Here is a 16,440-nt window from a genome sequence, read left to right as displayed (position 1 = left end):
GCTCATGCTTTCCCTCTGCTATAAGAAAAATTTACAGCAGAGTACAGTATTGCCTCATATAGCTTCTGATTGGAGACATCCTTTCATATACCCTTTCGGAGCTGAGTTAGAAATTACAGCTGGGCACTCGATGCTAAAGTTGAGGGTTTTTTATATGCTGAGGGGTCTGCTCATCTGCACAATTAATGTGCTTAATCTCTGTAGACCATTAAAAATGCATAATTGCCTCGCTCTTCAGAAATAAATCAGTACTTGAAATGTGAAGCATGTCACATAAGATTTCAAGACTTTGCCTAGGCTGTGTGTGCTATAATAAAAAATTTATTCTCTGACTCCAGATTTTAATTTTTTTTTAAAAAAAATAGGACTGAAACTATTTATTGCACCAGATATTATTCATTCAAATTATTGAAGTTAATCATTCTGGAGTCTGAAAGAATCCAAAGCTGAACAAGAAATAGGAATCTTAAGTTGGAGAAAATGGATGTTGTGCAGCACATATTCAAGAGATATTTTGGAATTCTGCACTCTTGTTATTGCACAGTCAAGTGTCAGAATTCAGTAGGATAGAAGTAGAACTTCTGATGTAAATAAACATTACTGGGAGATGCAGAACTTGAAAATTTTACTTTTTTAGGAATAAAACTGTCAGGATAAACTAAGCTAGATCCTGAGCATTTTATGTGGTTTGGAGGCAGTGTGGTTTGGTAGCACCTATATGTTAATAGTCAAATGTAAATTCTATTTATGTTGCTTGTGTGTAAGGGGGCTTTACTATCCTGAAGCTAAAGCAGGCCCACACTTTTAACCATTATCACCACTGTGTCATATTGGGATTATTGGGCAAAGAGCTGAATTTAACAGATGATTCTTGATGGATGGTAGAATTTAAAGTGAACATGACTGACAATTACTGACAATTGCATCATAAAGGTAAAGATATGAATTTGGTACAGATCAGCTTTTGCTGTGAACTCGTACATAAATTGCTAACATTGTGGTGTGTGTTGACTTGAAATCAGTTTCCAGTTTCTACGTTCATTCCATCTAACCCTCAAATTTCTGGAGAGATTTAATTTTTAAGTATTCAGATTGCACATACCAGCAATGCTGTTTTAGAGTTGTTCTCGTTATTGTAATTAAACAGTCTGAACATTCTTCACACATTCTAGCATATTCATAATAATAAGAGGATCTGACCTAGATAAATGCAGATTAGCTCACTCCCATTTCCATTCTGGATGTAAAATGTCATGCATGATAGGGATTATTATGAAAGGGATTGATTCAAAGACATTGTGATATTGGGAGATGCTGCTCAGAAAGCCCCGGCTGTAGAAGTCAGGTGCTACTAGCAACAGAGCCTTTTTGGTAGTGTTGCCCAACCGAATGAGTCTTCCTGTGTCCTTCTGTCAGGCTCTCTCTTTGATGGCTTTTAAAATGAACTTTTAAAACGTTGCTGTTTTCTGCTGGTTTTCATCTGGTCTGTTTCTGTTGTTACCTTTGGTTTCTATGGATGATTACTTCATTTGTTTTTATACTTTTGATGGTTTCAGATGATATTATATTGTATATCTTTTTGTTGCTGTTGTTAATTGCCATATAACCCCCTGGTAAGACAGGGTTTAAATAGTAGGTTGGATCCAGAATTAAGTGATTCTTAGAGTAGTCACTAGAATTTGTGTAAGTCATACAGAAGTCCCATTATTTCCTTGGGTCTCTTTTAAACATGAGCAGGTTTGGGTCCAACTGACTGTCAGAGTTTGGAAAAGTTACTTTTTAGACTATACAAATAACTGTCAGAAATCCCTAGCCAGTTATCCAGTTATGTATACAAGGGTAGAAAATTTGCAGGAGGAAAAAATAACTGAACGGATTGGAGAGGAAGTGGCTTTTCTTTAAACAAAGTCTTGGTGGTTTTTTGGATTTTATTTTATTTTTATTTTTTAGTTTCATTCAGTTCAGTTCAGAAAAAAGATTTGTGGAAGATTTGTAAAATTAAGTGTAGGACAGAGGTACTGGGTAAAATACCTCTTCCCAATGCATATTTTTAAACAGTGGAACCATAAGATTTGGTGCTAGTCACTAACTTGGATTGCTTTAAAAGAGAAAAATTAATCGAGAATAAGGTAGTCAATGATGGAGCTGTGGTCCAACACATCTGAAAGGTACCATGTTCAGGAAGAGTGTGGTCTTTGCAGATCACTACACAAAAACAATCCCCAGTTCTTTTTAAAAGGAGTTAAAATTGCTATATAGCAATGTTAGTAATTTTGGCAACTCAACAAAATATGTTCTTTGTCTCTTTCTCTACAAACACTTCTCTGCCAAGCTCCCTGAGTGAAATTCTTAATCATTACAGGCAAACAGAGAGAGCCAGCATGGTGTAATAGTTTGAGCATTGGACTATAACTCTGGAGACCAGCATTCAAATCCCCACTCAGCCATGAAAACCCACTGGGTTACCTTGAACAAGTCATACACTCTCGGCCTCAGAGGAAGGCAAAGGCAAACGTCCTCTGAACAAATCTTGCCAAGAAAATCCCATGATAAGGTTGCCTTAGGGCCTCCCTAAATTGGAGGCAAACAACAACAATTTAGGCCAACAGGCAAGTGGCTTAACTGCCAAGGTGTTTACTGTCCCCAGTGAAAAAGCTTCACTTTTTCAGGTCTCCAGATAAAAAGAAATGAGAACAGGCCACGCTATTCTTTCTCTGGTCACTTGAGACCCCTGAAATATTACCCAAGGGTCCTTCCCCTATATTCTTTTATTAAAACTTTGAGTTAAACCTCTGTATGTGGGGATAGAATAAAAAACAAACAGTTATACAGTACTGATGTGCATTGATGTGAGGTGGGGAGACGATAGTGGTTGGAGTGCTGGACTTGGGAGTCTAGTCCTCACTGAGCCAGGAAATTAACTCCGTGACCTCAGCTTGACCTACCTCACAGAATTGTTGTGAAGATAAAGCAGGGAAGAGACCAATGTAGGCTGTCTTGAGCTCTTTGGAGAAAAAATTAGATATAAATGCAACTAAAAAAAAAACCATATGCAATGTGAGGGCCCTTTCATGAGCTGTGTCAAACACTACTCATATGTACTGTTTATTTAAAACTCTCATAACTGCATGATTTTGCTGCTAATATTTCAGCCATGTTATATTATATAAAGAGAGCCAGTATGGTGTAGTCATTTGAGTGCTGAACCTGGATGCTGGGAGGCCAGAGTTTGAATCCCCACTCAGCCATGGAAACCCATAGAGCTTCCTTGGGCAAGTCACACTCTTCAGCCTTAGAGGAAGGTGAGAGTAAACCTCTTCTAAATAAATCTTGCCAAGAAAACCCCAAGATAAGGTTGCCATAAATTAGAAGGAAGGAAATATACCGCAAGGCTCAGCAGACTGGCTTCATACTCCCTTGCTTAAAGTCATGTAAAATGTTTGCATGGTAGTCATAAATTCATTTACTATATTGTGTTCAATGGACTTTTATTTTCATGCTAGCATGCTTAAATTGGTAAGGATTTGTTAATTCTCAAGACAGAATGGGTGATTTAATCCATTCTTTAGCAACTGCAGGTCATTCACACAGAGCCAGTTTTCAGGAAGTGCTGAGAGCTGCTTACAAAAGAGTTTTTGAAATTAGCATGATTCCAGCATGTGCAAGAGAAGCCTTTCATGCTGCCTGCTCTGGTTTCTACTTGAAACTTGTCAGTATCAGAGCATTTTGCCAGTATAATCACAACTCAGATGAAAAGAAGCCACAAAACAAGCATTGTGAATAGTGTGAGATTCTGCAGGCCCCAAAGACTGATGTACTTCTTTTGCAGTTATGATCAGAATCACTTTATGTCAAGATTGTTGAATTGCTTGACTTACCAAGGCATAAAAAAGAAGAAGGCCAGCAAATGCTTGAAAGATGCTGGGAGGACCTACAGTTGTTCAAAGTTTCCAACACAACAAAATGTAGGACAAGATAGACCATCATATATTCCTGGTGGGTTCCGTACATAAGTGGGTGAGACTCAAGTATGCAGTTGTGCTCTACAGTGGTAACATTTTTCAGGATTTTGTTTTTTTAATAAGTCGGGTGCTGTTGTTAATTTGTGAGAAAGGCCTAAAGAAAAGAGCAGGTAAGAATTCCACTTGCCCATCTGTGGGTACCCATTACTCTGGCTGCATCTACACTGTAGAATTAATGCAATTCGACACCACTTTAACTGCCATAGATCAGTGCTGTGGAATTCTGGGGTTTTAGCCTTCTCTGTCAGAGCGCTCTGGTGCCACAGAAACTGCAAATCCCAGGATTCCATAGGATAGAGCCATGACAGTTATAGCGGTGTCAAACTGCATTCTGCAGTGCTGCAGCAACCTTAAAGGATGCTATTTATTTTATTCATAGATTGTGTATGATTTTTGCATAATCTCAGTATACTCTGATTAGTAAAACTGCATTCAATCTCTTTAACTGCTAACCTGATCCTTTTTGTGGTCCAATGTATTAATTTTTAAAATTTATTTATTTACTCCATTTGTCTCTCATACCTTCACACCTCTGAAAGCTACCAGGGCAACACAGAGTATAAAGTATTTTTAAAAACTATAAAATGCAAGATCAGTTTAAAAATATAAATAAACCTGCTGATACTAACATACAGTAATAACAGCAACATTGACCTCAGATCCATAAAAGAAAAGAAAAACATGAATTCTCAATAGTTCTTAACATGCTTGAGAAAATAAAGACATCATTACTTGAGGCCTGAAAGACATTTGTATAGGCACCAAATAAGCATGAGGGGCCATCACCAAAAGGTCTTTCTTTACACTTGCCACATCCTGCAATTCAAAGATGGTAGCATACAGTAGGAGTACCAGAATCCTGCACCACTCTGGAGTTTATCAGACAAAGGGAATTGGAAGTATAATTTGATGGCAATCTGAATGCAATCATGGGGTTTAACGTTATTGCGTGATAACCCACTACACACAAATTTGGGAAATAGGAAGTCAGTCCAAACACAATCATGTGGTTTTACGTTATTGCGTGATAGACTGCCACACGCAAATTCGGGCAATGGCATGCTATTTCTGGGCAATGGGGAGCCAGTTCGAATGCAATGCGTATTCACGTAATTGCGCAAAACTAGTGATTTTAAGTGAATGCGTTCTGGCCCCACTTTCTTTTCATTCGAATTTAAGAGAAATTCCTCCCGTTTGATAAACTCCTATGTATGTTAACTTTTATGTTTATGTTTAGTTGGCTACATAAATTGCAAGGATGCATAACAGGACACTGGCTAGAATGCCTGATAGCCATTGGTGCCTGATGCATATTGGAATTGATGCAGTGTGTATCAGCCCCATTGTTCTGTTCTGATCCCGTTGCACAACAGTCATTTTGCCAACTCTGCTATATTGATGCAACAGCAGCCCTCTACGGAATATAGACATTATGGAATCACCCAGTTTTAATTTCCGGGATGTTAGTCCACCTAGAAAGACATAACTCCCCAGCAAGATTGAAACTAGAAGTTTAAAAAACAATACTGCTTATTTAAAATCATAACTTGTTTGACTATATCTTTCCTCTTTCTAACACCATGCTTTGTATCTTCATACTTTAGGGGTCTGGTGTTCATTGCTCATGGTGCTGGAGAACACTGCTGTCGTTACGATGATTTGGCCCAGATGCTGACAGGGAACAACTTCTTGGTATTTGCTCATGATCATGGTGAGTACTATTACAAGAACTGTGCTTGGTTGAGATAACAAAAAAGATGAAGTAGAAAGATCTGTAGTATTTAGAAACAGAGCAAGTAATTTATTATAGGCTACAGTAAGACAGAGGGCCTAAAAAATCTAAAGGCACTAGATTCTGTGTAATCGTGGAAGCTAAGCATAGTCATTGCTTGTTAGTACTTGACTAGGAGGCCACCAAGGAATATCAGATACTGTAGCCTATATTTCAGAGAAAAGAACTGGCAAAAACCTCTGCATATTCCTTGCCTAAGAAAGCCCTATGAAATTCATGGGGTGTAACCATAAGTTAACAGAAGACTTGAAGGTATACACGTGCACGCACAGTAAAGCAGAGGGTTTGTTTTTGCCCATCTTCTTTACGTTAGTTTGTTAGATGTATGGTGCTGACACTTATGTTCAAAATCTTGAGATTTAAAAAAAATACCAAGGTTGATTAAAATGTTATTTATAGAATGTAAATGTGACCTTGGATCTGTGTGTATTTGACAGCAGTAGAAGTGAATTAAGAGAGAAATTGGTTTAGAAATGTGGCTTCTTCCACTGCAATACGAAGAATGGAATGATTTTCTCCCAGATTTTTGTCATTTATCTGGTTGCTGCTGCTATACCATGGTTCTGTGTGTTCTTGTGCTCCTGATGACATTTGGGAAAGAAAACGGTTGTGTCTTTTTTTAAGAATGTATGAAGATCCCTTCTTCATACATTCTTTTTTTTTTAAGAGTCTCTGGCTTTAGAATAAATAGAGGCAAAACAGCACTACTTACAAAGAATATCTCAAAGGAAGAAGTTCAGCACTGTTTCCTTTTTTAGCATGGTCAGCTAGATACATTCTTGCTGCCTGTCAACTAGAGTTTAGAAGTTTAATGCCTCTGAATCAGGGGGTTTAAGAAAGCCATAATTGACAAAACTTTCCTTCATAAAGGCCTTTCTTGGGAATACACTGTAATCAGTTGCTTAAAAATAAAACAGCAGCAATGACAACAAGAACTTTGCATAGTCAAGGGAACCTGTCCTACATGACCATCTTGAACAAAACACACATGCACTCATAAAGCAAACATACCACCAACCTTGGATGCATCCTATGACATGTAGCAGGAGCTGTATTAATGTCTTTTCACATGTTGAAATTTTGCTTAGTTCCAAAAAGAGAAATGTGATATGTCTCAGGAAGCTAAAAAGGCAATCTTTACATGCTAAAAAACCCAATGTTTACTGGCCTGTGAATACTCTTTTGGACTTATTTAGAAGACCACATGAAATCCAAGGTACAGAAATTTCTGAAACAAGAAATCAAAAGGATATTTAGCAAATAAAGGCGTTCTTTTTAGCATCCTGAGACATGTCTTCTTTTTCTCCGTGAATTCCACTGGATGTTCTGGAGTTTTTGCTTTTTCCTCTTGTTTCACTTACTAATTAGAGCAAGCTGTTGAGAAGAAAATTAGAACCAATACTTAGGATGTGTTGTCCCTTCCATATACATTTCGAAATTGCATGAGAGATGTCTCTTTCCTTATACTTACTGTTCTGTTCTCCTGTTGTTTCCCCTTCCGCTTATTTTTCTCTAACAATGCCATCATTTATCTGAAAAAATTCTCAGTTTTTTCAGCAGGTTTAAAGAAGGAACCATGCTTCCAATATTTGACTTTCCAGGAAACCCCCATTATTTCATTAGACAGTCTTATATTGGAGACATGCAGCTTGAGCAATTAAATTCATAATTCCCTTTAATGACCATCTGGAAGTGTGCACTTCAGCTGTATCGAGGCTGCATCCTTTCAACCTCCCCATCCTTAATGTTAATTGCACTTAACGGTGGGTATTATGCTTCAGATGGTATACACATTCTGTTTCCTGATCTATCAGAGAGTTGCAGGCAGAAATGCCTTGTGAAATCTTCATTAGTTTTTGTTTCTCATTGTCTATCTTTAAGAGGAAGTTGTTAGGCAAGAAAACTGCATTTTACAATTTTGTCACTCCAGATGCAAATCTGTCTTTTCAACCATGAGTGCCTGAATGTAGTTGATTTTTAATTTATTATTTTCAGTCAAAGCTGGATTTTTGAAGTCACAAATAATAGTCAGTCAGTCATTAAAAAAACCTCAGAGACTTCTAAAAATCAAAAACTCCAAAGAGAGACAAGACATTTTATCAGCAATGTCAAAGGGCCAATCTACATACAGAATGCATTTGGATATATTGACTTGATAAATAAAGATGTAAACAAGTCTTTTGCCTGTGCATTCAGCATCCACCTGCCTGCTTACCTGTCAAGTTGATTGTGGGCTGGTAAATAAAAAAAGAAGTCGTCTATGATGGAATAAAATAAAAAAGACTATGGATACAACTTGGAAGGAAACCAAGATATTAAACCATAGTTTGAAGCTGGTTTAATATCCTAGTTTATTATGTAACTTCATAGTTTCTTGGGGTGAACAAAACAAGGAACTCTTGCAAACGAATATTTATTGGATTATCTACTTGACATGCCACAGGGCTGCATGCATAGGAAGAGGAGGAGTGGTCTCCTCATGATGCCAGCCGGGTGGAGCCTTGCCCCGCCAACAAATGTACAGTCGGCCCTTCTTATACACGGATTTTTTATACACGGATTCAAGCATACACGGTTTGAAAATGTTCCAAAAAAGTATAAATTTACCTTGATGTTCCATTTTTTATTAGGGACACCATTTTGCTATGTCATACTTAATGGGACTTGAGCATACACGGATTTTGTTATACACGGGGGATCTTGGAACCAAACCCCAGCGTATAACAAGGATCCACTGTATTTGAAACCCATTTAAGGTATGGTTACTTTAATCAAGGTCTCTTTGCATCATTTTTCATACTGACGACAATCCGAATCTTTTTAAAAAACTCGTGAAAAGACTCAGTGTCAAATACCCTGGGTTAAGTGAGGGTTTTTGGTAGCTCCCCCCAAACAACAGCAACAACAACTTGAATTGGGTGCATTCAGAGTGTGTATGAACAACAGGGATTCAACCCAAATTCTACCTGGATTATTTTTATTGTATGAATAGGGCCCCAGTCTGAGTGGAGCCTCCCAGCCATTTTTGTTTGTTTGTTTTGTTTTGTTTTGTTTTATACTAAAGAGGATAACCTTTTTGTCATTAATTAGTGGTCTTGTATTGTATTGTTTTATGTGTTCTTCCCTGTCACTGCTTATATTTTAAAGGCTATTTCAAAATAAAAGACCATGTTAAAGAAAAAGACATTTTCAGTTTATCCCATTCTTTGGCCCTGAACTCTCTTTGTTCATTGTATTAAATGAGACAGCTCCTGCATAAATCTTGAAAGAATTGCAGTGAGACTGATGCTGGCCTAATTTGTCAGGAGCTGAAAATAATCACTGGTCATCTGCTCTGCTCTTTTTACTGGTGACTAACACATTGTATGTCCTGACAAATGCCATAAATTTAAATTGTCATCTCTTTCACCTCCTTCCCGAGTAGTTATCAGAAGGTGAGGGAAAAACATACTAATGAGATGCCTAAAACTTATTCCCAGCTCCCAGTTCATAGTAAGTCTTTACTGAGGTTAAATAAAAGGCCATATATAGATGGACTCCCAACTGTGTAAAAGGTGTATAAATAGATGGAATTTGCCAGTAGTGCATTTGCAGAGTTAAAGCTTGTGCAGCAGGTGTACCCACTCATAAAGGTGTCTGATGTGGCCACAGTGACACATGTCTTAGTTATTTCAGGTTTGGATTGCTGGACTGTGCTTTTATGATTGTTCAGAAATTTCCACTGGTCCAAAGTGTTTCACCCAAACAGCTTTTGGGGGGTAGTTAGCTTACACGTTGTAAACCACTTAGAGACTTTTGAGTGCTGTATGAAGAGGTACAGAAATGTAAATGCTATCGCTATTGTTATTAAGCGGGGGGAGGAAAAGAGCAGCAGTTTGGTTGGAGAGTGCTGTAGGAGAAAAGAGCAGCCAACAGCATTGGAAAGAGTAAGAAGACTAGAGGGAGATGAGCACACACAATAGCAGGTAGATGTTGGAATTGTGTGTTTTGTGAGTCTCAGGACCCTTTCACACCACACAGTTATATCACTGTGATTTCACTTTAATGGCCATGGTTGACATCCTAGGGAATCCTTCAGTTTGCAGGTTAGGGAGGAATATTTGAAATGCTCATCCAGGGATGAGAATTCTAAATACTCCTCCCTAAATACTAAGGCACGTTACAGATCACCCGTTTGGGGCGGCCTGTAACCGGCCCTTTCCCCGCTGGATTGGGGCCTCAGCTGCCACAACGGCAGCCTCCGAGGCCCCGATCTGCCACTTTCCAGGCCGTGGGGAAGCTGCAAAAGGCCGCTTCCCCGCGGCCTGGAAAGGGGTGTTCTTGGGGCTTCAAGCCCCAAGGACATCTGGCGGCGGTGGGGAGGAGGAGAAAAGGGCCGCTTGGCCCCTTTCTCCTCTGTGTCGCTGGCGCAGCCATGTAAAGGCTGCGCCCAGCGACACAAAGCTGGAAGGAGCTCCAAAACGGATCTCCTTCCGGGGCTGCAGAAAAGGCGCCCTAGGCGCCATCGCGCAGCCCCACTACGTCACAACCGCACCGCCCCATTTAGAGGTGGTGCAGTCGTGACGTAGTCATGGCGGCGCCTGTGTGCATAGGGCGCCGCCATTTTGTACGGATTCAGTCCATACTAGGGTTAGAGGTGTCAAGAAGTAATGCCCCTTCCTAACCCTAGTACGGACCCAGTCCGTACTTTTATGCCCATTTGTAACGGGCCTAAGTTTCCACAAGAAACTACAAATCCTAGGTTTCTACAGGATGCAGCCATAGTAGTTAAAGTGGAGTCAGTGTTGTCATTGTGTAGTATAGAAAGGCACTGAGACTTACAAAGTTACTGTTGTGTGGTTCTTGAGGCTAGATGAAATTTTACAACCAGCGGAAGTGCTACGCAGCTGCTGGAACATTGTTCTGCTATCAAGTCTCTGTGCTGGAACCATAATTTATGTAAGTTTCCTAACATGTTTATGAGGTTCATTATGTGGATAGCCTACACAGTAGTTTCCAGGCATGTGAATGGGTTTCATGTGTTTCGGTACGTGTAGATGCTGCCATATGGAACCATTATGATATCTTCAGCACAGGAAGTGAAGGGTTTTTTTTAATCAGTTTTTTTTTAAATTGCAGTCAGTGCATTTTTGAATGCTTGGCTACTCCCAAATTTCCATACACAGTAAGCTTCATGTCAGTATTACTTGTAGGACAAAATATCTTTTTGGTTCTTCATCTTCTATAGATTTGAATAGATAATCCCAGGACATATACAGTTAAGCAAAATAGCTGAGTGTTTGAGAGGGTATTCTTTAAGAAAGAATAGCACATCTGGAAGCTGAGGAGTATAGAGAAAGATGCTTGTATTGTGCTGCATGATGAAATGTATATTCTGTCTTTATCTCTTGAATCTCTTTTATGCTAGAGAATAATGAATAGTCTTTTAGTCAAGGATGATCATTGTGCTTTTTTAAAATATCATTTGAGTTAACACTTTCCAAAATAGTCTGTTTACAGTTTGCACCTGGTAGAGCTATGCCATTCACCAGTTTCAGTGAGTCAGAATACATTATCAAGGAATTATGCTTTTGTAGATGCTTTTGGATGTGTCACCAGATTTTACTGTGTAGTAAAAAGATTTTCCTCATGGAGAAGTTATGGAGAAGAAAATGGATTGAGATTGGTTCATTTTGCTGTTTATGTGCTTCACAATGCAGTTTAGATTTTTTTTTAAATGAAGGGGGTGTCTCTTTAACCTCATTGTTTGCTCACTTATGCAATGGAGATCTTTGCTATATAGAATTATAAAGTCATTTGTCTAAACAATGTGGTTTCCAAATTTCTGGGTTTCTTCTGAACTTCACATCAGTTAGCAAAGTTAATGTTGCTTGAACGATTTTCTTCCGCGCTTCCATATATTGACGTACTTATTTGAAGTTGAGCCTTAAGTCTGAACGTCTTTACATTTGTCATTGTTTTTCTTACGTACCTGTAGCATTGTTGCAGTTCTTGAATCACTGATCAGTTCTCGTAACATCTTTCAACAATGGGGGGGGGTGTTTCTGTTTTCTGAGTTCCCTCCCCCATCCAAGTGAAAGTCTGCACATCAAACATCCTTTTTGCATTTGTCTGTGATCCCTAATAACTAAAAATGTAATGGGAAGGGCAGGATCCAAGGATCTTCTTTGGATATGTCATTACTACACCTATGGTACTTTTGAATTAAGCCACCTGAGTGTTGCAATGCACTATAGCTTACAAATTGGTTTATGTTAACATGAAGCAATGTGTGTAAAGGTTATTTAATCAGGAGCTCATTTGGAGTAAATACAGATCCCTGAGGAGTGTAAATTGTTTATACAGGGGCCATATAACACCAATTTTAAAAAATCTTCACAGGCTCCCAATTTGCTTCCAGGCACAATACAAGGTGTTGGTTATTACCTTTAAAGCCCTATATGGCTTGGGCCCAAGTTACTTACGGGACCACATCTCCCTATACAATCCGCTCCGCATTCTCAGAACAACAGGGAAGAATTTGTTGGCATTAACAACAACTATATTTAATAATAATAATAATAGGATTTATTTATATGCTGCCCAATCACTGGGGATCCGGGCACCTTACAACAGAGAGGATAATAGACGCTTCCCTGCCCTCAGGCTTACAATCTAAAAGGACACGGCACAAAAGGAGAAGGGAATGGTGGGGGGAGGGGATGAGGTCCAGCATTCCTCTCTCCCTCTGAGGCCTGGACCAAGGCAGATGGACTGGAGGGAGGGCTCTTCTTCTTCAGGCTAGACCTGGTGGAGCTGGGCCTGCCTGGTCAACTCCCTCATAGGCCTGAGGATGGAAATTATGGAGGGAGGCGTCTCTTCTTCCAGGCAAGCCCTGATGGAGCTGGGCCTGCCTGGTCAACTTCCTCATAGGCTGGAGGATGGAAGTTGTGGAGGGAGGAGTCTCTTCTTCCAGGCTAGCCCTGATGGAGCTGGGCTTGCCTGGTCAACTCCCTCATAGGCCGGAGGATGGAAATTATGGAGGGAGGAGTCTCTTCTTCCAGGCTAGCCCTGATGGAGCTGAGCCTGCCTGGTTAACTCCCTCGCAGGCCAGAGGATGACAGTTATGGAGGGAGGAGTCTTCCAGGCCAGCCCTGATGGAGCTGGGCCTGCCTGGTCAACTCCCTCGCAGGCCAGAGGATGATATTTGTCTCAACTTCCCAAAGAGCTTTTATTACAGCTGCTCCAAGACTGTGGAATAGTCACCCAGAGGAGACCCGTCTCATTACCTCCCTAGAATCCTTTAAATCCCTAGAATCCCTAGAATAAAAACAGAACTCTTCCAGCGAGCATATCAACCCAATTTCCTGTAAAATATAGATCCATCTCCCTGCATAGGATGAGCACACCCTGTCCCACTGTCGCTTTGTAATTTATAGTTTTTAATTGTGAATTGTATGTTTTTTATTGACTTGTTGTATCGTAATTGTATTGTATTTTATACTGGGTGGTGATCCTGCCTCGATCCACCTGGGAGAGGCGGGAAAATATAAATAAATTTTATTATTATTAAAAAGTATACAATGACCTTTTGTCCACTGAAATGAATTATGGTAATATCCATATACCAGTTCACTCTTTGTCTAGCCAGAGATTTTAGCTTTGACAGTTGCATGTGTGGATATCTGTGTTCACAAGTGTTCCTCCTTCTCTAGATAGATAGATAGATAGACAGACAGATGCCTCCATCATATTTGTATTCTTTTCTTCTTTTATAAAGCTGAGGACAATATTTATATCATAACAACTAGGTTAACAGACAGGAACTTATTGAGGCCCAAAAGCATGCCAAAAATTGCATGATACATGCAAATAGAAGCTGGCCACTAGTACCATTCCTGATTCTAGTAGAGTGAGATGAATGCCACAAATGGCAAGTACTGGGAGGTAACAATGTTAGTCTCTCAACTTTTCCCATAAATGCCATGGCTGTTACCTTATGCTGGACAGTCCTGATGAATCCTCTGTCATTCCATTGATTAGCTGCCTTTAAAAGTCCCACTTTCTCTCTCCTTCTTCCACTTCCCCTCTTTCTCTAGTTGAGTATCTAGTTTCTCTAGATAGTTGAAGACCAATTTGGGGGTAGAGGTCTTATTCCCCAGATCCAGGCCACCGCCAAGGCCTGTAGATTCTTTCTCCACAACATTGCCAAGATCCGTCCATTCCTCTCAGCCTCTACTGCCAAGACTCTAGTCCATGCCCTAGTGGTTTCGCGACTAGATTATTGTAACCTCCTTCTGACAGGGCTTCCTCTTTCACACCTCCATCCTTTAGTCTCTGTCCAGTATTCAGCTGCCCGTATTGTCACATCTGCTCGCCGTTTTGACCATGTTTCACCTCTTTTATCCTCCCTTCATTGGCTCCCCTTCCCCTTTCGCATCCGGTACAAGCTTTTATTATTGACTTTCAAAGCCCTCCATGGATTGGCCCTTCCTTACTTATCTGACCTTCTTTCTCCTTACATTCCTACTCGCACCCTCCGCTCTTGTAGTCAAGGTCTCCTGTCACAGTGTAGGACTACCACTGCCCCCTCCCGAATTCGTCCCTTCTCGCTTGCTGCCCCTTACTCCTGGAACCTTCTTCCCCCACATGCACACCTCATCACTTCTCTACCCAGTTTCAAAACTGAATTAAAGACTAAATTGTTTAGAGAAGCATTCCCAGAGGTGAGCCCCTCTCTGACCCAGGAAGCCTCCTTTTAACCATCCATTAAGAAGCCAAGCCCTTCCTCCAGTCGATCTGCCTTGGTCCAGGCCTCGGAGGTGGAGAAGAACTGCTGGACCTGATCCCATTCCCCACCACCACTCCCCTCTCCTTTTGTGTCGTGTCTTCTTAGATTGTAAGCCTGAGGGCAGGGAACCGTCTAACTAAAAGATTGTATGTACAGCGCTGTGTAAATTTACAGCGCTTTATAAATAAAGGTTAATAATAATAGAGGTCAGAGAAGCAAGTGTGGACTCAAACTTTTATTCAAGTTTGGATAAGCTGTTTTGACTTAGTAAGAAAAATATTTCATGGAAATAATAAAACATGATAGACATGCTTGTTTGGGTCTTCGTCTAGGCATTGGTTACCAATTTGGACTTATAATTTTCCTCCCACGTATTGTAACCTGCTTCACAATTTTATTTTATTTTTCCAAATTGGCAACCATGGTCTGTTGCCGCTAGCACTCACTTCTTGGAACTGAGTGTTGGAAAGGGTCCAACATTTCTTTCAGTCCAGTATTTGAATGGCAAATCATCAAGAACAGGGCACAGCCTTCCTAAAATGGCAGGTGAAATGCTGCTTGATCTCTTCATTTGAAGGTGTTCTATGTGGGTGTAGCCATGGAGTGATGCAAAAGCATATCATCCAGCAGGTAGAAATTACCATATGCCTTCATTATTAGCAGGTTTCTTTATAAATTGATCCTATATTGTTTCTCTTTTGTGTATTCAGTCCTGAGCACCAACAAAGTGGTACCAACAGTGCTTTCCAGCATTGCTATTTTTTTGCAGTACAAAAGACCAGAAGGTGAATGTTGTTTTCCATTTACACTAAGGTCATTTCAAAGGAAAGGAAAGATCGACTCTTTCCCAATATTTAGTAGTCTTAAGATGGCTCCAACAAAATGGGCATATTTCCTTCCTCAAGAAATATAGCTTGCAATACTGTATTGGGTTTTTTGGGGTTTTTTTGCATTCTAAAAAAAGGGAGCCGTTGCTAACAAAGTCTTTTGTGTTTCTTTTCTTTCTCTTAAAAAGCAGAAACAGTGGGAACTGGACATCTTTAAAATATTTTGGATTTTTCACCAAGGCTAAAGTTTGGGTCTTAAGATATTTTTTTAAGGCCCATTGTTACAGAAAACAGAGAAGCCTTTTAATGGTGTGCATGAATACCATTTGAAAGGACTGGTTTACAAGAAAAGGTCAAAATGACTAAATTTGTTGAGGCAGCAGGAGGCAGGGGGAAATTGCTAGATAAGCCATTCTTGGAGAATTTTTGAAGGTTTTGAATTCTGGTATTGTTGAGTTGCTTTTATTTTTTAAAAGGAGAAGAAAAAAATAGAATAGGTAGTGGATGTGGTTCAGAAGTCCATTAAATAAGGCTCGAACAGACAAGCCAAAATAAAGCTGCTTCAGGTCACTTTGGAGGTATGCTGTTTAAATGATGCATGGGTCCTAAGAGGCTGGAAGCCGTGGCAAAGCCACGCTCCAGTCCTAAGGACCATCTTCAGGGAGAGGAAGGCAGACCAGCTCCAACAGGCCTGCCTGAAATAAGAAAAGCCCTCCCTTCATCTACCATTTTGAGGGAGAGGAAGGCAAGCCAGCTCCATCAGGCCTCCAAGGGAGAGAAGATCTACTGGACTTGTCCCCTTCCCTACTGTCATTCCCTTCTCCTTTTGTGCCTTGTCTTTTTTAGATTGTAAGCCTGAAGGCAGGGAAATATCTAATTAACAAATTGTAAACTTCTCTGATCGCCTTTTGGCTGAAGAGGGGGTATAAATAAATAAATATTATATTATATTATTATATTCTGACCTCTTAAGATGTGTGTGTCCTAAAATAGCAGTGCCTGAAAATGCTGGTGAGAGGATATTCTAAT

At 39.9% G+C, this 16,440-nt stretch overlaps 1 protein-coding gene across 1 annotated transcript in view; it reads left to right on the top strand.

Annotated features, from left to right (window-relative positions):
* Positions 1-16,440, top strand: part of MGLL (monoglyceride lipase) — a 124,558-nt gene that overhangs the window by 17,840 nt on the left and 90,278 nt on the right. Inside the window, exon 3 of the mRNA XM_089521408.1 lies at positions 5,627-5,733. Coding sequence (XP_089377534.1) covers positions 5,627-5,733 — 107 coding nt within the window. The remainder of the gene's footprint in view (positions 1-5,626; positions 5,734-16,440) is intronic.

This window comes from Sceloporus occidentalis, unplaced genomic scaffold (genome assembly GCF_023333645.1).
Source record: "Sceloporus occidentalis isolate IW3139 unplaced genomic scaffold, rSceOcc1.0.p SCAF_1, whole genome shotgun sequence".
NCBI classification, from domain to species: domain Eukaryota; kingdom Metazoa; phylum Chordata; class Lepidosauria; order Squamata; family Phrynosomatidae; genus Sceloporus; species Sceloporus occidentalis.
Note: the sequence above shows the minus strand (reverse complement) of the source record. Positions and strands in the feature narration are given on the sequence as shown.